Raw genomic sequence first — 21,114 nt, forward strand, 5'->3', positions numbered from 1 at the left:
GAAAAAGGTCTATAAAAGTGGCACGATGCATTAAAGGTTACACAATACTGCCTGGAAGCATTGAACTGGACAACTCATCTTCCATGAAAGCAGCAGTGCCACACTGCTATACTGAATTGACTAGTAGGATTTCTAACAGCCAAAGTAGTGATCATTTAGCCAGTTTTGGATACATGCACTAGAAATTATATTCACTATTTTACATGTAAAATATTTCTGCATTACAAAATTATTCATAATTTGTACAACGTGTGTCAACTTCCTCATTACAGGCATTTTTTAAACAAAACCTTAAACATTTTAATTACAAACTTTTAAAGTCCAACTGTACTGCAATCTTTAGATACAAATGCAGATAGTTTCAGCTGAGAAAGCATAGCTTGCTCAAACTTGCTAAAGCAAAACTCAAACAAATTATTAAATCCAATTAAGTTGTTGAACAAGCAAAACTGAACTGAACCATGACTTTTTCTTTTGTATTAGCCACAATCAACTATGTTATTATTTAAACAAAATTTAAAAACCTATGGAATCAAAATGACTAATTATGTACAAACATGAAATTTACAAACATTCTGATAATGACGCTGTGATAAAGTGCTGTGAATCTGTAAAGGTTCCGGACATTCATTACCATCTGTCAAATTTGATGTGGACTTTAGTATTCTGCTCATTCTTACCTGTGAAGAATTGGAGCCTGAATTACTATGTGCTAGCTGCTGCTGAATCTGTGCAAGTTGTTGTTTCTGCATCAGTACTAGCTGCTGTTGATGTTGCTGGTATTGTTCTGCTGTAAATGCTGAACACAAATTAATTTATTAAAGCAAATTTGATGCAAAGTTGACAGTAATGAGAACAGACTTGCAATTATAGTCGTAGATTCTACATACAACATCACAGTCAAGAATGATCGATATTTTCGCGCCAGAAATCCTGATTCAACAAAGAATAATTTTTCATATCAGTAGTCTTGATTCAACAACACCCCTCCACTTCTACTCCCCACAACTGTTCTAAGGGCACTGCTAATACCCCTTCCAAGTAAGAAAGATACAAAGGATTTGTTAGGTCAATATTCCCAAAGCAAAGCTAGCCACCTCAACAGCAGGGTTCAGTTTCCACAACATTTACCCAACTACAAGTAACTAAAAGATAAAAATCACAGGATTAGGGATCGCATCAAAACTTTCCCACGAAAATAACAGAGCAAACTTCCATCTGCACCCTGTCTACAAACAAGAATCTACGAACATTTTGTACCCATTCATATAAGATCCAAGATATATCCAGCAAGGAAATAGCTGGAATGTTGAACTTTGTCCCACCACGGGTAGAACAGTTAGGCTGCTTGGAGTGGGAGTAGTGAACAAATGAAGGGTAGGTACAAAAAAGGAGCAGAAAAATTCCTTGCTCCCCTTTAGGATTTCTATCAAGTAAATACCAGCTTACAGTCAAGGTGATGAGAAGGAATAACAACAGTTCAAAAGGCACACTTCCTTCAGGAAAACAAATCAGAATTTGACTGGAATTCTCCAAGTAACACTCCTTAAAATTTACAATTGGAATCCTTACACTCAACTGTAACATGGATTATTCTATTGAGGGACATGAGAACCAACTTTCAATCACCCAGAAAAGCTCCAAAAGCACCTGGTGCAAGTACAAGCAGAATCTTTATGCACAGAAATTCTCAAAATAAGCTGTCAGTTGAGTCATTGGTTAGTAACACATGCAATTAGTAAAAATGCAGCCAGCCACATTACAGGAAGTGCTAGTTTCTATTATTTATTGCAGAACCTTCCTTTCATATTTGAAAATTTTCACACTACTATTTGAATGAAGCTGGAATTACTGTCCTCAAGCAGACAGGACAACTTTTAAAATTCTTCCATTTTAGCCGTGACTATCATATGGTAAACAAAGTGTTATAATTAAGCAGATTTCATTTAACTTGCACTACAGCATTGGATGTAAAAGTTATTTTAAAATATAATTCTTGTTTTATTGCAATCACAATTACTACAAATCTCTTTCATCAAAACACTGAAGATATTTATAGGAAGCCGAATAAGTTGAATCTGCCAGGTGAGACACCAAGTAATATTCAAACTCGTAACCACATCCACAGTTTACATTAAGTATACCTGGCTGCCTAAAAGGGAAAATTTTAGAAGTAGAATATTTTCTGTATTACAATTCTTTAAAACTCTACAATTTTACATGCAACATATGCATTTACATATCATTTCATTTTAAAAAAGCTAAATGCAGCCTTGGCACTCAGCATCACCCACTTTTTTTTCTCCTAAGCAAGTAACCGTGCTGGAAATGAAGACTCCAAACGTTGCGGCAGCATTCTTGGACAATGACCTGAAGAAATACCTGAAAAATTAGGCAACGGCCATAGCAGAACTTCTCTCTCCAAAAAGCAGATTTGTTTTAGAATTATAAAACAGCCTCAAGAGCAAGACAAATTATTGCGACAACTTAATCCATGTACCTGAAGAATACTATATATCAGTAAAAGCAGTGCTTTTCCCCCTCAAACATTTCACAGTGGTTAAATTTCTGAAATGGTTTCTGAAAATGTGTGTCTGCAAGGGCTTCGTTTAATACTAATAGACATGAGTAGAAGTAGGCCATTCAGTTCGAGTCTGCTCCACCAATGAGATCATGACTGATCTGATAACCATCAACCCCACTTTCCTGCCTTTTCTCCATAATCCACAAATCCCTTACTGATTAAAAGTCACCTCAATCTCTAACATATTTAATTACCCAACCTCAGTTACCCTCTGTGGGCAAGAATTCCACAGATTCATGACTCTCAGAAGAAATCCCTCATCTTGTTTTAAACGTGGGATCCCTTATCCCGAGACTATGCCCAGCTTTCCGACACAGGGAAAATAACATCTCCACATCTACCCTGTCAAGTTTTCCAAAATTCTTGTATATTTCAAAGTGGTCGCCTCTCATTCTTCTATATTCCAATCAGTAGGCATAGACTCCTCGACCTATCCTCCTAACAGGGTCCCTCCACACCAGGTTAATTGGACTGATACCTTCTCTGGACTTGTTCCAAAGCCAGTATATCTTTGTTTAGTAAAGGGCCCAAAATGATTCACAGTATTCCAGCTGTGGTCTGACCAGTGCCATGTGTAGCTTTAGCTAAACTACCCTACATTTAACCACCATATTAGGAAACAGATCCAATGCAATGACAAAGTATGTACAAAATGTGGAAAGGGGTCCCTTTAACTTTATGAGCACTTAAAATCTACAATATTGGTTAAGTGTTTAAAATAGGTAGAGTCAAAACAGACTTAAAACATTTAAATGTTTTTAATGTGATGAAAGCTGCCTGCAATCACAGAAAATCTGCAATTTTAGTCAGAACTTACATTGGCAACCACAGTACAGGTATCTCCAACACACAAGTACCAACTGCAGAATTTAGCAAATAACCTGCGCCCAAAAAGGTTCTTGTCATGCTGTGAATCTTAAAACAAATCTAAACTACCAGATTATCTTTCAAAAATATGTTACAACTGATTAGGTATTCTGATTTTAAAAAGGTGAAACAAGTGGGCACAGACAGCCATGACTTTACCAAATACTGTCTTAAAAATACTTCAACACAACAGGATTAACATATACAATACTGGTGAGCTAACCTTATTATTCTAACTGCCTTTCAAATCTGAAGAAAGCAAATGGAGTCAAGATCTGAACTCTTGATCGTACTCTTCTAGAGCTTTTCCGAGGTAGAAATTAAGTAGAGTACTCAAATTGTATTCATTTTACAACTGAGTGCAATCACCTATGGTGTTGTGTTCTGGGTGTGTATGCACGGAGGTAGTGCGGCCAGAGCGAGACAGGCCACATACAGAACAGGCAGTCGAGTAAAATGTAAAAACTAACAGCTCTGCATTACTTAGAACTGGATGTGGTTAAGCTACACCTTGACAGCAAGGGCAATAAATGGACTGATGCCACAGTTCATCAATAGCAGAATATCACGCAATCTTAGTCAAGACCCACTTTACTTAAAATTTTAAAAGTAATAACCACCCAACTCTTGCACCATTCCAATTCAACCAGAGAACTGTCCATATGTAGCAAACAGTGCAAGGTATCACCCTGGCATTAATTACAAATACAAGACTTAAGGAGTGATGCTCTTTGTTGATTTCCATTTACTTGTCATTAAGTTCCAATACAAAGCACAGTAATTGTGTATAGAGAAACACTTCCTGTCTTCCTGGTCAGCTCAGTTCCAAGAACACAAAACGGAAAACAAAGCCAGGAAGTTAAAATCCCAGGGCTGGAGTTGAGGGGATTAGGGGATCTCTCTGGAATCCAGTGTTGCACTTTTGCCTATATGAAGCAGAACAGGCAAGGGTCACTGACAAATCCTTCAGTGCTTGATCTTGTGTCTCAGTATTGTCATCATTGGCCTGGCAATGTCAGGTCTCCTACCTACAGTGGTTTCTTCAGTCTGTTTAATAATGTGCATCATGGGCCAAATGTTTATTGGATGGAACAAATCAGTAATACTTCACCTCATTCTTTACTTGAAAATAGTTAGTTATCAAAAAAAATTTACTTGTGGAACTTCTGAATAGAAGGCAATGGTAAAACAAATCAAGTAAACAGAGTCAGGAGTTGACATGCTGCACTGCTGCCAAAATAAATTAGCTCTTCCTTTTTTCACATTTTTTAGAAACAAGGTTTTGCTTTTAAGTAATATAATGCAGTCACAATCAATGTCAACAAAGAATGAATCTGCACAATTGGGTTCTGTTAAAATGGATCTACTTTGATTATTTTTTGTTCCTTCGGTAGCAACTCTTATTCATAGTTAATCTCAAGTACAACTCTATAACCACAAACCAGAATACACATTACACTTTTAAAGCAAGACTATATTTCATAATTTTAAAAAATCTGAATTCCAATGAAGAAGCCCTATTGCACAAATTGATCTTGGATATATCAAATGATTCAGTGAAATTTCAGTATTTTCAGATTGCTTAAAAGTCTGTGGACTTTGAAAACAGAACTGCGGGGAGCATTAAGAGATTTTTTTTTAGGACAGTGTGGAATTAACCAGGGATGGAGCTGTTTTACATCTGAAAGTGAATATGGAGACATGAAGTAGGCCACTTACTTCTCTAAATCTGCTCCGCCATTCAATGAGATCATGGCTGATCTGACAATCCTCAACTTTCCTGTCTTTTCCCCAATAACCCTCAATTCCCTTATTAATTTAAAATCTAATCTTAAAAAGAAACTTAACTGAATCTTAAATTTCCTCTGTTAATTTTCATTGCCACCCGAGCAGGTTGAATAACTTGATCATTTCTCACAATTGTACTGGTCTCATTCTTTAATAGAGATAACCCACCATTTTTGCTTTCTTCTCAACCTCCCAAAAATGTCAAACACTGTCAAATAAACAACTCCCAAACTTGGCCATTCCAATCTCAGTTCTGTAGTGAGTAGCTTCATATTGAGTAATTTCATTCTTTTATTTATATGTGCACTATTCAAGCAACTTGAATAAATGTGCACGAAACCAGAGGAAGACCTTTTAAATTTTATCTTCCCGCTTTTCTTAATGATCTTATTTACTTATACAATCATGCTTTCTTCCTGCCTCTCCCTCTCCCAGGGGTTTTCTCATTCATTTGTGGGATGTGGGTGTCGCTGGCTGGCCATCATGTATTCTGAAGTTGCACTTCAGAAAGTGATAGTGAGCATCGTTCTTGAACCATTTCAGTCCACCTGCTGTGCACTGACCCACAATGCCATTAGGGAGGGAATTCCAGGATTTTGATCCAGTGACAATGATGGCAATATATTTCCAACACAGAATTGTAACGGACTTGGAAGAAAACTTGAAGATGGCAGTGTTTCCCCCATACCTGCTGCCCTGGTCCTCCTAGATGGAAGTGGTCGTGGTTTTGGAAGGTGCTGTCTGAGGATCTGTGGCAAATTTCTGCAGTGCACCTTGTAGATAGTAGTCACAGTGTGTACTATGCACCAGTGTTGAGGAAGTGGATGCAATGCCAATCAAACGGGCTCATTTGTCCTGGGTGGTGTTAAGCTTCTTGAGTGTCGTTGGGGCTGCACTCATCCAGGCAAGTGGGGAGTATTCACCACACTCCTGACATGTGCCTTGTAGATGGCAGGCAGGCTTTGAGGCGTCACAAGGGGAGGTACTCGCTGCAGTATTCCTAACTTCTGGCCTGCTCTTGTAGCCACTGTGTAAACGTGAGTCCAGTCGGGCTTCTGGTCAACAATAGCACCATCGAATGCTAAGGGACAATGATTAGATTGTTTCTTATTCGGGATAGTCACAGCCTGGCATTTGTGTGACACAGATGTTACTTGCCACTTGTCAGCCCCAAAGCTTATTAGATGCATCCCTACCTGCACTACTGCCATGCTCATCCATTACCAATTTTCTTCTTCCTCCTCCCTCTAAACACATCCGCTCCCAAAACCCTCACCCTAATAAACTAACTTACTATCCATTACAATTCATGTTCTGCAAGGTTACTGACTCAGCTGTAAATATAATGAAGAAATTTCATATCAACTGCAATTAGTAAAACCTTTGCTACCCTTATTAATTTTGCAAAATCTGAAAATATAACCAGAATTTCAAAGTCAGATATGTAACTGTAAATTGGTAACAGTTGTTGTCACAGAGTCAAACATGGGCCATGCCACTCAGTTCTCTCCTTCAGCAAGCTTAGCATCTATGTAGACTTTTCAGGACTGTATCATTAGTTTTTCAACAGTTCAGTTGTGTCAGTTAAAACAAGAGTTTGGGTGGAAAGGCAGGATCTTCGGAATGCTCACTGGCTGTTCTATACTGAATAAGTGTGGTAAACATCACTCCTGAATACAAAACCAGAAGTTGATACTCCAGCACAGCACAGAGGGAGTATCACAGGATTAGAAATGCCAACTTACATATGAAGCTAGGATTATCTGCCCTCTCAGGTGGATTCTGAAGAGGCCGCAATACAAATTCGAAGACCACAACAGGGATTATTATTGGAAAACTGTTTGTGATTGAGATCAATATCACAAAAAAAACCAAAGTTTTAAAAAAAAAGTCATACTTCAATTTGTGATTATTTGCTACATACCAGCTGGCTGCTAAACTTCCTATATTATCTATTTCCTATTATTGTTAGTGGGGACATTCCAAAGTGTATCACAACAGAGAAAACAGCATTCAAATGTCATTTTCTCCTTTGTTTCACAAAGTACTGACAACTGTTATTATTTACATAGTTGAAAACAGATAAGTGAACCAATTGCTGACTAAATTTGCTTTGGTTTTTTTTTAATTTGGACAATTTAAACAATCAACGCCTGGTCAGTTATGGTGAATGCCCATCAAAACTGGCCTTAGTCTCCCAGCACACACTGGTATGAATATAATCTGTGGAGTAAATACCACCTGGTCTGGTCAGATGCCCACTGAAATATTTGTGCTCAGACTCCTGGCAATAATTTAGTGCCAGTCCTTTCCAAAGGAAAGCCCAAAGTCTTCAGTTTGCTGCTCACAAAACTCAAATATGTTGAAGCTATGTCTTAAAAAAATTCAGTGGTATAGAGGGACCCATGTGCCCTGGTGTAGGCATCACAAAATTTGCTTGCTGGACCTGCACATTCAATTAGAATTAATGGATTATTATTGTTTATTGCAATGGGAATGGAATGTTAAAATTAGGTATGTTCTGGAGTTGTATAGGGCACTAGTGTGACATCTGTAACACTGCACAGTTTTGTGCCCCACATTTGGAAGGAAAAGAGACAATTGTGTTAGGGAGATAGTAGGAACTGCAGATGCTGGAGAACCTGACAATTGTGTTAGCAGTTTAGAGAAGGCCCACCAGAATCATTCCTGAGGTAATTACTTTATGAAGAAAGCTTGAACGCAAGTTGGGACATTAGTCATTAGATTTGGAGAAAAATAAGAGGTGATCTTAAGATCTGCAAGATCCTAAGGGAACTTGGTACAGTTGATACTGATGATAATGGGATGCTGCTGGGCCTGCTGTGTTCATCCAGCCTCACATTTCATTATCTTACAGTTGATACTGGTGACCTATTTCTTCTTGAGCAGAATTATGATAACTAGGGACACAGTTTGGGGTGGTCTAGGATGAGATTTCTGAGGATCATGGAGTAATTCTCTTCCCCCAAAGAAAGTAATGGGGGCTGGAAGACTGAATTTACATATGGCTCCTGTTAGATGCTCGACTTTTTTTGACAGACAAGGGGAAGAGTATAAGCAGAAAATGGAATTGACATCACAACTGGATCAGTCACGATCTTATTGGAAAGGTGAGTAGGCTGAATTGGCCTACTCTTGCTTCCACTCTCACTAAAATGTCACTTCTACTCCCAGTTCTGGATATTCATTTTGACAATTTTGTGAAAATGACAGGTGAGTGTAATGCATAATGCAACTCCTGATTTAGGTAACAGTACCAGAATATAGCACTCAGAAGCAGAGCAAACTTCCTCACACCACGCCACAAATAAACAAGTTAATCCTAGCTAACAAATATACTTTTGCACTCAAATATTTGTTATAATAAAAATTATCCAAATGTCTTTGCCTACCCGTACTAAATCAGGACAAGACTGAACCAACTAAGAACCAGACAGACACCATGCAGCCCTTTTACACCCAGAAAGAAAAGCTTCACTGCTTTGGGCTAGATTTGAACCAAGTCCCAAAGAAAACCCTCCTTCTCAAACTGTGCTCCATAGTTCTGAAGTCTCTAAAGAGGGAACACAAGAACTGAGTTGTGCCTCAGGTTGTGGGAAGAAATGGTAGGAGCTCTGACCCAAATTTTTAACTCCCTCTGGTTACTGGGGAGGTGTCAGGGGACTGAAGGACAGCTAATATGATGCCACTTTTCAAGAAGGGTGGCAGAGATAAACCAGGGAATTACATACCAGCGAGACTCGAATCAGCGATGGGAAGTACTGGAGAAAATTCAGAATCAGAAAATAAATCTACACTTTAAGATATGATCAGGGATAGTCAGCATGGCTTTGACAGACATCAGTCATACCCAACGTATTAGTTAGAAATTTTTCAAGGTGATGATCAAGTGTGTACAGATGATGGTAATGCAGGTGATGTCAATTATACGGATTATAGCAAAGCCTCTGACCAAGTCCCACATGGGAGACTGATAAAGATGATAAAAGCACATGGCATCCAAGATAATGAGGCAAATTATTTAAAATTGGCTGTGGTAGGAGACAGAGGATGGATAGAAGGTTGTTTGAAAGGCCAAAGTCCAGTCACGTACCACAAGATTGGGGCTGGATTCCTCTCTCTTTGAGGAAACAGTGAAGCTGGTCTTAGTTAATGGAAGACACAGATGTGTTGGTCAGATAGAATTTAATTCTGAAGCAAGAAGGCAAAGGATTATTCAATGAATGGCCAGAAAGTTTAATATGGTGGTTGAGGTGGCATACAGGGCACTTATAATCTATGCCATGACTGATAAAGGTAAGAGCAGTGATGTCATGTTGGAGCAGTACAAAGTTTTTGGTTAGGCCACAGATGAGGTAGTGCCTGCAATTTTAGTCACCCGCTACAGGAAGGATGTGACTAAACTGGAGACATGCAGAGGAGATTCACCAAAATGTTGCCTGATTTGGAATATCTTAGCCAGGGAAGGGGGCTGGATAGGCTTAGGCTGTTTTCTTCGGTGGGGGGGGGGGGGGGGGGTGCGCGTTTTCTTCAGAGCAGGGAAAAGGAGCACAGGAAGAAGCAGTTCCCCTTATCTGAAGGGCCAATAACTAACAGACATATTTTTAAGGAAAAGGGCAAAAGGCGATGAAAAAAAATTTTCATAAGGTGGTGCGAATCTGGAACACGCTCCCTGAGAAGACAGTTGAGGCCAGAAATCTCAATTCTTTAGTACATGGATGAGTACTTGAAACACTGATGCGCAATACCAAGTGCCAGAAAGCGAGATGAGTGTATATAGGTCAGTGCAGCTCCAATGGGCTGAAGGGCTTCTTTTGTGCTGTGTGACCCTATGACTATGAAACATCACCTCAAAATCTACCCAGGCAAATCCTCTCCAGAATCTTGTATTTTTCAAAAGATTACTTCCCATTTAAGATTATCCCAATAATGCTCAAGAGTGACTGGTTTTTAAGATCAGCAATCACATCAAAAAAACTTTCAATGAGTATTTATATTAAACTTCTGTAGTCCATTCAGCAAAGTTACATTCTCAACTAATATTAGCAATATAAATCATCTTATATTGAGCTTTACAAACAGACGAGGCATTCTTACAAGGCTTCACTGAATTTTAACTAAATGGACTCATCTGAACCAAGTTTGGGAGGAAAATGTCCAGGTTCCAACAAACAGTGCTTACAACCATCAGGAAATACAGAAATTATAATAGCAGTTTTTAACTAGAATAAAGTCCTTGCCTCGCCTAATTTTCAATACAATTTTAAAATATACTGAAGAATACTACTTGAATGGTAAAGAAAAATGATTCCTCTCAGTATAAACCATTTAATTTCCATTCATGCTTTTGCAAAAAAAACAGTAGCCAAAAAAGCACTGTAAAGTGACAAAATTTCTGCTTCAGAAATATTCAATGCTTCCATGTACACCTTTTCATATACATATTCTTAAATGTTATCACAAAGGTTATGTTCAAATTTCCACACAACAAGTTAACTTATAAAGTTTATTAATATCTTCTGAAATATCCTAATACGACTTTGAACACAGCTGCATTTACAACAGTCATTTTTTTCAAAATAATGAAATATTATGTGCCTGATTTGCAATGCAATCATATTTTTATTGGCTAAGTTATTGTTTGAGAAATTACAGCACATACCACTATTCTGTGTTGAACCAATGCCACTGCTTTTGCTGGAGACAGAGGTACTACATGGCTGGGTCCCAGGTTGTGCTGTTACGATTCGATTTACACCCCGATACAGCTTTCGGGAGAAGAGTTCATCACCATCATTGTCCTGAAGGGATGGTGCCCGGGGTCTGAAATGCCGCCACCGGCATGCCTTTATGTTTGCTAGAATCTGACTGAGGTCTCTAGAGGGGTGATCCGAGGTATTTATTTGTGAGGTATTGGCAAATTCATTAAATGGAGAATGGGGTGGGGAAGAGAGAATCTCAGGATCCAACTGACGAAGAACAGCATCATTTTCCGTGTGCGCTCTATCCAACAAAATCCTATGACCAGAGAGAGAGAATTTATTAATTCAAATGTTAGTGAACTTGAATTCACTCAATGACATAATGTAAGGATTCACCTAGTCAAATGTAAACCAAATGATGACAATGCTTCATTTAAAATGAGTAAAGTTGTTAAAGTACATCTCAAACATTAGATCAGTCTTAAAAGTGAGAAATCCAACAAAATTAGTAATTTAACTTCACCTTAATAATTACTTCAATTGCTTAAATAGAATTGCTTTGAAAATTACACGGTCTGCCAAGTAATCAAACAATAAAACTAATATAGTTACAAGTTATAATAATTAGTTACAGTGCTCCTCTCCATTAGTAAACACTGAGTAACACAATGATCTCCACTACTCAAAAAAAAGTCAAATCACACTAACTGCTGAACTTGTCAGAGAGGTTACATTGTGATATTGTCTGCAACAAAATGCCAAACCTGAAGCATCCATTATTCCCTGCAACCAATGATCAGTTTATAATCTTATTCCATTAGGATTACGATAGTGATGACAGATGCATTGGACAAATACAATTTAGGTATATGGTTTGAGGAAATCGCATTGTTTTATTACTCAAACATGCAAATGATTAAAATTTCAGTAGAATTTTGAACTGTTTCCAATTTCAGCATATATCCTTTAAAAAGGAGCAGCTTTCTGCAAAACCATGAATTAGATATCTGTAAATGTGATTTCTTAGCAAGGCGTTCACTTTTATTTTGTGGTTAAGAAAGCAAACACTGACCAACAACTTCAACAAAAACTTTTATATGAGAAGCTTGAAATAATGAACTATTTTTACTGACCTTCCACCTCGTCCAACACGCCTTCGTGCAAAACCAATACACCTCCGGGGTACTGTCAGTGTGGTGAGGCAGTATCTGTAGCGGACATCTCCTAATCCACCTTCTTCTGGACTACACCATGGCCAGTTCCCTGCTTGTTCCAACCGAGGCTGAAAAAAAGAAAAACATTAATTCACCTGAATGAATCAAAATGTCTGCTGCTCAGAAATACTTCTTTTTCCATTAATGCACCATCTAACACGTCCTGCATTCAAGCAACACTATCATACAAGTGAATACTTTAGTTAATACAGGAGAACAAAGTGTCAAGCTGGATGAACACAGCAGGCCAAGCAGCATTTCAGGAGCACAAAAGCTGTCATTTCGGGCCTAGACCCTTCATCAGAGAGCAAATACAGAGAGTTAATACAGGGGCTTCCTTTAACAGTATACACAAGCAATTCATACTGATAGTGAATAAATATTAAAATTCTATTTCAGAACATCATACCATGGGCTTTTAGTAATTTCTAAATATGACATATTTTAACGTAACAGACAGGATGGTGAGGAAAGTTTATTTAAGCTCATTTCAAGTGCTGAACATTTTTTCAGAACTTCCTTCCAAATCACAACTTCCATTTGTATGGTATATTTAATTGTAATTAAGTCTCCAAACACAATAATGGTACTGCCTTCAGGTACTGGGAAGGCAATCTCCACTGACTTGCACTCTAAATAACGCAGAGAACTGCATCTAGTACAACCACAATGTATCATATGCGCAAACCGTGTTCAATTTACTGCCTGCTAGTTTGTTTTCACTTCACCTGCAGAGTTTTGAAGTACACAGTGGGAGGTCGACCAGGCTACAATTCTTAACAGAACTACCTCAAAAAAATGAATACCCCACCCTAATGTGATGTCCAATCTATACCTCGAAACCTCTAATACCTCTAAACAACGTTGTTGAATATCTTCATTTACAGGAATTCTCCAATTAAGAGGAGGTTACAAAAAAAATAAAATTCTGGTAAATTCTCTCACATGCTCTTACTTTTAAAAGATCGTTACTGCTAGAAAATTGTGCATGTTGAGTTTTGGCCGACAACGAGGTCAGTTTGTCCATAAGAATTTTACACTAGAGGAGTTTATTCATTTAAAGCAGCCCGAGAAATATGCCTGCTCCTTCTCCATAGCACTATAAATTTAAAAGCAGGCTTTAAGTAACATTGAAGCTTTTTCTCAATTGATCTTTTGAAAGAGCAGTGCAACGACCCTAGCAATCCTCTTGCAGATTGTTCGAATACCCATAGGTCTTCTGTGGAAAATACTGCTATAGGCATTCCAAAAGTACAGAAATTTATTTGCACTTTGAACTCTTGCTTAATTCATAACCAAACTGTTAGCCTAAATTAAATCATAACACAACTGCATTATTGCCTGCCTTTGATTTGTGGTTATTTTCAAAGTTGCAACTGGTTACTTTGCTTGCCTTTTTAGTGGTATGGTACTTGTGGTTACATTTAATGAAACTGCTATAAATTGCAATCCAGGCACAAAAATATCTGCATTAGATGCAACACTTACTTTAAAAATGTTTCACATAAAATACAACTTTATGTAGAAACTGAGCAGCTTATAAATGTCTAAATGTTCAGAATCTTCATAACTTGCGTGAAAATGATCATTTAACAGTTTGAAAAGGTTGGAACTGGTGGGGGTGGGGGACAGTGGTGGAAAAGGTGCAATCTTTACAGGCAGATACAGGATGCATTTAAGATCAAATAGCTGCTTGGTTCAGTCACATCAATACTTTTTGGTCAGGTTGTAGGGGTTGAAGTGTTCTGGCAGAATTGAAACAATCTAATACAGCGATACTGCAAAACTCATGGTTTTTTAGATTGTAAACTAAACTGAGTTTATGTCTGCTTAGGTATGTGCCAAATATTTGGGAGGGTGGGTTTGGTTGGGAGGTGGTGCTGGTGGGGAGGAGGTTGTTTTCAGTCTCCACGCCAATATTTATTCGTCAAGTAACAACAGCAAAATAGACTAACGCTTTATGGTGCAGTTTAGTAAATGGTGAATTGGCAGACATGTCCCTAGTTAGTTGTGAAACACTTTGGGATTAGTCATGCACTATTTAAATTACAATACATGTTTCTATATCATTATTTAACCCAGTAATTATGGTTTTAGATTAGACATTTAAAAAACTTGCAACATCAACAAATCATATGATATGTCACACATTTTAAGAATTGCCTTTACAGGTCAAAATCTATTTTGATTGACTATGTAAAATTTGGTAGATTCCAAGAGGAATAGACAATAGGATCTGAATAAACTAATCTAGTAAAATTTTACTGAACTACTTAAAAACTCAGTTTTGTTTGCCTTTAAAAGATTAATGCACAACGTTGATTACTTAAATCCAAGACAATGTCAATTTTCTCAGTTTATCTGTTCCCAAAAGACATGAGATCACTTGGACAGCAATTAGCCTTACATTAAGTATAGTAATTAAAGCACACATCACAGACTGAATGCTAAATGATGATTAAGATTGTGCATCAACAGGAATTCATTTTTAGGTTGCTGTTAGCTACTAAAAAAGTATTCATGAAATTTGCAATGTAGATTATGAATACCGATTTCAGGGCAAATCTATTGTTTGAGTGTCATAACTTAGCATCAGAATGATCATTAATGTCAGTTCAATCAAGCATATGAATTTGTGTGTATTAGATTTGATAGAGACATTAAGTTTTGGAGATTTTCCTTGGTGCATGCCCAATAGATTTAGTTCAACAACCCAGTCTAAAATTAATAGACCACAATTAATCTGTTCTGAAATAAATGAATAATATATTGAGGTACTGAAACAACTTTAAGATTACACAAATCATTACACGTTAATAGAAAAGGTCAAGATAATTTAAACTACATGCTGTGATGAAAAACATAACCACAAATATGATTAACATAATGATGACATGGAATAATCTTTAAACAAGATGTATTCCTAACATTTGATTTCTGATACTTACAGAATAGTACTGACATCCTGCTTTCCTCCGGAAAGCAAAAGGACCATCCGGATCATTCTCTTCCTCTGCTTCTGAGGAGGCAGAATGGACCTTCACCGAAAGGAGTGCAAAAGCATTAGATTATAATTCAGTTTCAAAAAGGTATGCATGAATATGGTTAGATATTTTTCAGCGAACAACTTGATTTATTGTGGCTTTTCAAAGCCTGCTTTTCTTTCAACCATATGACAACATAAATTTCACACACGTTCTGTTTTCCAAAGTATCCTTTGGAGGAATAAACCCAGGCTATAAAATTCCAGTTTTGGCTGTACGTCACACAGGGACCTAATCATTCTTTCTGACTTCCCTGTTTCCAACAATGCTTGCTATTTCAGTGAACAGTGATAGATTTACTGATTTTTCAGAAACCTTGTCTTTCTACTTCATGCACAGTACAGTTGAGGCCTCTCCACATTCTTTATATTGTACCCTTTCGTTTCCCCTAGTCACTCTTCTCTATTCCTACCTCAACTGACACTACTCATTAGCTTTAGTATTGCAGGGTTATCATTCAAGTGTTTCCACGCTCCGGGTCCTCTCTTGCATCAAACTGTTTTACCTGTTTCACACCACCCCTGAGATCTATCTCTGCTGTCCTATGTTGCATCATCTCTCTGCATCTTGCCCATATCCTTCTCAACTGTCCCTTTTAATCAGCTTCATCTTCCTTCTCAGCCTTCAATGCCCGTTTGCCTTCACCTGTGCAGTCTGACACAGCTCTACACTCTCCTAGTGTCTAAATATAACTTTTATGTTACCCCTTGCTCCCAATTTCTTACTTTACTTTTCTGCTTTCCATACAACTTTCACCCAACTACACCCAACCCCCAAGGTTTATGACCTATCCCACCTTCTACTCTACAGTGGAACCTTACACTATTCTACATATCAGCAACTCCACAATGCAGTCCCCTGATCCAGTTACATCTCAGCTGCCTGAGCTATGAAATGAATATGGCCTCCATTCCAGGTGAATTTTAGCAATCTTATTTGATTCTTTTGTTACTGCTTGGATCCCCAATTATGAAACTGTACTGTAACATTAAGAAACTTTTGCTATACAAAATTAGCTGGAAAGCAATTTATAAAACAAGGGCGCTACATCTGTACATTAGATTGTGAGGAACAGCCAATACTGAAATTACTCTCTAACTTAATTAAGCAATCTTGATACATACCTGTGAGAAAGGCTCCTCATCAGAGCTGGGAAAGTCATACTGGTTTATGTCCTTTGCATTAAAGACTGGCAGTGCAGCAGGGCTGGTTTGCTGAGGTGCAGCAGCAGTTGGTTGTAAGACTTTGTGTTTTTTCTTCTCATACTTTCTCTTGGGTCGTATAATCTCCACATTCTCTTGCTATAATGCAATTAGCATACAAGAAACATTGACATACCACAAAGCAACGGCCAGGCTAAGATCATTATTAATAGTAATTCCAGTCACAAATACCATACCAAAGATAGCACCGTGAAGCTGGATGAACACAGCGGGCCAAGCAGCATCAGAGGAGCAGGAAAGCTTGATGTTTTGGGTCGGGACCCTTCTTCAGGATTGCTGCTTGGCCCACTGTGTTCATCCAGCTTCACACAGTGTTATCTCAGATTCTCCAGCATCGGCAGTTCCTATCTCTCTACTATACCAAAGATCCTATTTTGCAATTACGATTCAAATATATACGTACAAACATACAAACACGAGTTCTTAAACAAAAACCCGCAAATAATCTGCTAATGTAAGAAACAGGAAATGCAGTAGGCAGTTTGAGACTGCAGCATTTTGCAGTAAAAGGCACCGGACCCAAAACATTAACTGCTGTTTTTCTCCACAGATAAGGTCAGACCTGTTGAGCTTTTCCAGCATCTTCTGCTTTTGTTCCTGATTTACAGCATCTGCAGTGCCTTCAGTCTTTATTATGCACTACAGCAGAACTACCTGTATAATGAATGACTTGGATGTGGGAGTGGCAACAGAAAGCACTACAGCCAATTTTTCAGATGACATTAAAAAAAGGTGGGGAAGTAAATGGCATTGAAGAAATGGGAAATTTACAAATAGATATGGATAGATTAGGTGAATACACCAACTTTAACAGGTGAAATGTAATGTGACAAAATGTCAAGTTATCTACTTTGGTCAGAGGAATAGGAAGGGGTGAATTATCCAAACGGACAAAACCTTATCCAAACGGACAGAAACTGGTGCAGAGGGATCTGGGTGCCTTTGTGCATGAACTGCAGAAAACAATATGCAAGTACCACAGATAATAACGGAAGGCAAATGGAATTTTGGCACATAATTTTATTGCTGAAGGAATAAAGTAAGGAAGTGCTGATGCAACCATGCAAGGCATTAGTGAGACCATACTGGGGAGTACTGCATACATTCCCTTACTGGACAAGAGATTTAGTTGAGTACCAGGTTCACTAGGTTGATTCCACAGATAAGGGATTTGTTTTGAACTCAGATTGAGCAGTTTAGGGTTATTCTCTCATGAGTTGAGCAGATTGAGAAGAGGTATACAAGATGCTAAAGGAAACTGACCTCGCAGACATAATGTTTTGCTCACATGGGGCTACCTAGAATGAGAGGTCACTGTTTTAAATCTGTTTCTGCTTATTCTCAAAAGGTAGCGAATCTGAGGAATTCACTACCCTAGAGTGCAACGGATGCTGTACGTGAGTAAATTTGAGATAGATTTTTAATTAATATTGGGTTGAACCATTATGGAGAGCAGGCAGAAATGTAGCATAGAAGCTAAGATCAGATTGGCCATGATGACATCACTTGGTAAAGCAGGCTAGAGGGGCTGAATTACCTACTCCTGGTCTTAGTTCTTGTCTAACGCTTAACAGCAAGTACTGTTTGCCCTTTAAATTTTATCCTGACTTGTTCAACTAAATATCATTACTCAGTGACCAAATTCTCACCTTATTAACTTTAAATTCTTTGAACTCCATAAATTCTTGATGTTTATATTGATTGCTATTAGATATTGGAATGATGGGCACAGTGTATGTAGGTTTTACATGCTGCCGTTGTGCCATGACTTCAGATAAAATCTCGCCACTGAAGTCACCCAGGTTGTGCCTAAGAATATAAAGCACAAATTTCAATCAAATTACTCTTACAGATTACAATAAGTGCTTATTTTACAGAGTACCACAAAAATATAAAGAGCAAGAGCAAAAATGCAGCTCTGTGGCTTTAATGCTTTATAATTACACTCTTCCAAACACAAGTATTTGTTTACAATAATGCTGAAATTTAAAACAAACAAATTTCCAGTCAGGCAGAGATCAAAGGAATTTGGACAGCAAAACACACCATCTATAGTGACAGATGAGGTGAGCTCCATTCCATCTCTGATGAGCATTTTGGTCAGTTAGTGACAGTTTGCAACCATGCAGTTAGAATTCCCATTAACCTGTTTGGAAGCCAGAAAAACAAGCCATATTCATAAAATTTCTGGAATAGTCGATTCAAATGACTTGGAGGCAGGGGAAAAGACCAGAGACAGAAAGAAAGGCTGAGGCAAGAAGAGAAATATAGAAATGGACATTTGAGCATTTTTTTAAAAAAAAGGATACTGAACAGAAAGGTAGGATATTTAGTACATGCAGTGTACAGAAAATTGAAAAATTAACATTTTTGTCTTCAAGTATCACCAGGAGAGATCAGTTACTTTGTTAATAGTGAAAAGGGAAAATGTACAAAAGCAGTGCAGACTACCAACACAATAAACCTTCTGCATTAGGATCCTTCTATTGTATATTACTACAGATCTATAAGATGTATAAGGGACATTGCATATACAAGTTTATGGTTGACTAAGTACATTGAACAGCCATCAATTCAGCAGGCAACATGTAAACTCTACAATCCATTTGAAAAATCCTTGCATTATGCCCCTACTAAAGGAAAATAAGCCTTGCTTGAGAATGGTTCTTATGTACTAACCTTTTCTCTACAATTTCCAATGTTAGATGTAGCAGTTCTCTCTTGCTTTTCTCTCTTCGTTTTATCATCTCCAATATGGTTACAGCTCGACTCAGGTCCCTTCGCAACTTCAGCATTTTTTCATATGAAGCTTCATCATTTTTACGATTCTGTGGGAAATGAAAAGGCCATTTAGTTCATTGTTACATAGAAAAAAGGAGAACAAGTATAAATTGTGACAATCTGTCAATATGCCAATCTGAAAGTGAACACAAATTAGGAAGCATTACTGTAAAGAAACAAACCACGGACTATTATGCGCAATCCATTCCTACAGCCATTAGTTGGGTTTTTAGAACTGGTTTTTAATGGTACAAATTAATCAACCTAAGCCAACTGTGCACCGAGTTACATATTCAAGTTGAGTGACTTTATTTGCATTTAAAAAGAGAACTAAAAATAATGTATGAAAATTTTCAAACGGAGGAAAAATGAATCGTTAAGTGTCAACATTGAACGGTCTTGCATTTCTTGGAATCAGATGAAGATATCACCGAATGGGACATAGAGTGGTTCAAACATATGAAATGCATTTTTTAAAAAGCTTCTCCCCGTCAAAACACCAAGATGATACTTTATAGCACCCATGACCATTCTTCCAGGAAGACTCCAAACAGATGGTTCAAAGATAAATCCTTCAATCCAAAATGCTTTTGTTCACTGCATTCTAAATCAGCTCCCAGTTCTGCAGGCACTTGTTGCTTTTACCATGGGGAGTGGTCATAACACATGGTACCAAACAGCAAGTCAATGCCGAATAAAGAAAGGCACAGAAATGCAGATCAGAATTGCTTTAAAAAATTCTTGTGCTCTACTGGCAATGCTAGCCAATTTTACTTCAACGGAAATAAACAAATTTGCTTTATCATTCAAATCAATTGCCTTGTCTTTGGAATTCAGTAAGCTGAAAAATAGGAGGACAACATTCAGTCCTTTATGCCTGCTCTCCTATTCACAACGATCATGGCTACTCATCCCTCCGCAGTCTGTTCCAATTTTCTCCTCATACCCCTTAAGCCTAAGAACTACACCTAACTCTTTCAAGAAAGATGGTGTTTTGGTATTAACTGCTTTCTGTGCTGAACAATCCCGCAGGCTCACCACTCTCACTGAAGCAATTTCTCCTTACTTCAAAAAGGACTACCCCATATCCTTGGACTGTGACTCCTGGTTCTGGACTTCCTGGTCATCAGGAGCATCCTTCCTGCAGTTACTCTGCCCAGTCCTATGAAACGTTTTCAGGTTTCTAGGAGATTCCCCTCCTCCTTCAAAACTCCACTGAGTAAAGAGATCCCCAGTTTTTCTTCATCGAGAAGTCCTGCCACCCCATGAATCAGTCCAGTAAACTTTCAGTGCACTTCCTCCAAAGCCAGCACATCCTTACTCTGATTAGGAGACTAAAATTACACACAATACTCCAAGTGCGGTCTCACCAAGGCCCTATACAAGTGCAGCAAGGCATAAATCCTCTAGCTACGAACAGTACCATACCATTTGCCTGTTACACCAGGCTACTTGGGTCTTGTTGAACCTGCTTCTTCGCCAATAAATGGGCATTCATTACTATTCCCTTGTTAATTCCAGAGTTTCTCTTTAAAACACAGGAGAGTCTTCAAAACAAATGGGCGTTGCAGTCATTCTCCTACATTTTGCAGCTTTCTGCATACGTATGCAAATGGAAAACTCGGATGAACAGCATCAAAATGTTGATTATAATCCTTAAATTACAAGTGTTTCAAGCACATAAATCGGAAAAGGCCATATGGTCACATAAGTTGATTCCTTTATTAAAGGTGATCTTCATGGCCATCTTCAACCTGAACTGCACTTGACTTTACACATCCCTTGATATTTTCGAGAGTCAAAAATCTATTGAATTTGTCTATTTATCTTTTGAAGCTAAAGTTACTAGCTAATATTTACTTAATGCCACTTAACAATAAGACCAAGAAC

At 38.0% G+C, this 21,114-nt stretch overlaps 1 protein-coding gene across 4 annotated transcripts in view; it reads right to left on the reverse strand.

Moving 5' to 3' along the window:
- LOC125466789 (enhancer of polycomb homolog 1-like) overlaps nucleotides 1-21,114 on the reverse strand; it is a 221,869-nt gene that overhangs the window by 13,127 nt on the left and 187,628 nt on the right. For all 4 annotated transcript variants that reach the window (XM_048561834.2, XM_048561826.2, XM_048561844.2 and 1 more), the window contains 7 exons: nucleotides 19,123-19,271; nucleotides 18,093-18,252; nucleotides 16,345-16,521; nucleotides 15,125-15,214; nucleotides 12,096-12,244; nucleotides 10,923-11,278; nucleotides 681-799 (listed from right to left, as the gene is read on the reverse strand). In XM_048561834.2, the coding sequence (XP_048417791.1) occupies nucleotides 681-799; nucleotides 10,923-11,278; nucleotides 12,096-12,244; nucleotides 15,125-15,214; nucleotides 16,345-16,521; nucleotides 18,093-18,252; nucleotides 19,123-19,271 (1,200 nt within the window). The remainder of the gene's footprint in view (nucleotides 1-680; nucleotides 800-10,922; nucleotides 11,279-12,095; nucleotides 12,245-15,124; nucleotides 15,215-16,344; nucleotides 16,522-18,092; nucleotides 18,253-19,122; nucleotides 19,272-21,114) is intronic.

Source organism: Stegostoma tigrinum, chromosome 2 (assembly GCF_030684315.1).
Source record: "Stegostoma tigrinum isolate sSteTig4 chromosome 2, sSteTig4.hap1, whole genome shotgun sequence".
Classification (NCBI taxonomy): Eukaryota; Metazoa; Chordata; class Chondrichthyes; order Orectolobiformes; family Stegostomatidae; genus Stegostoma; species Stegostoma tigrinum.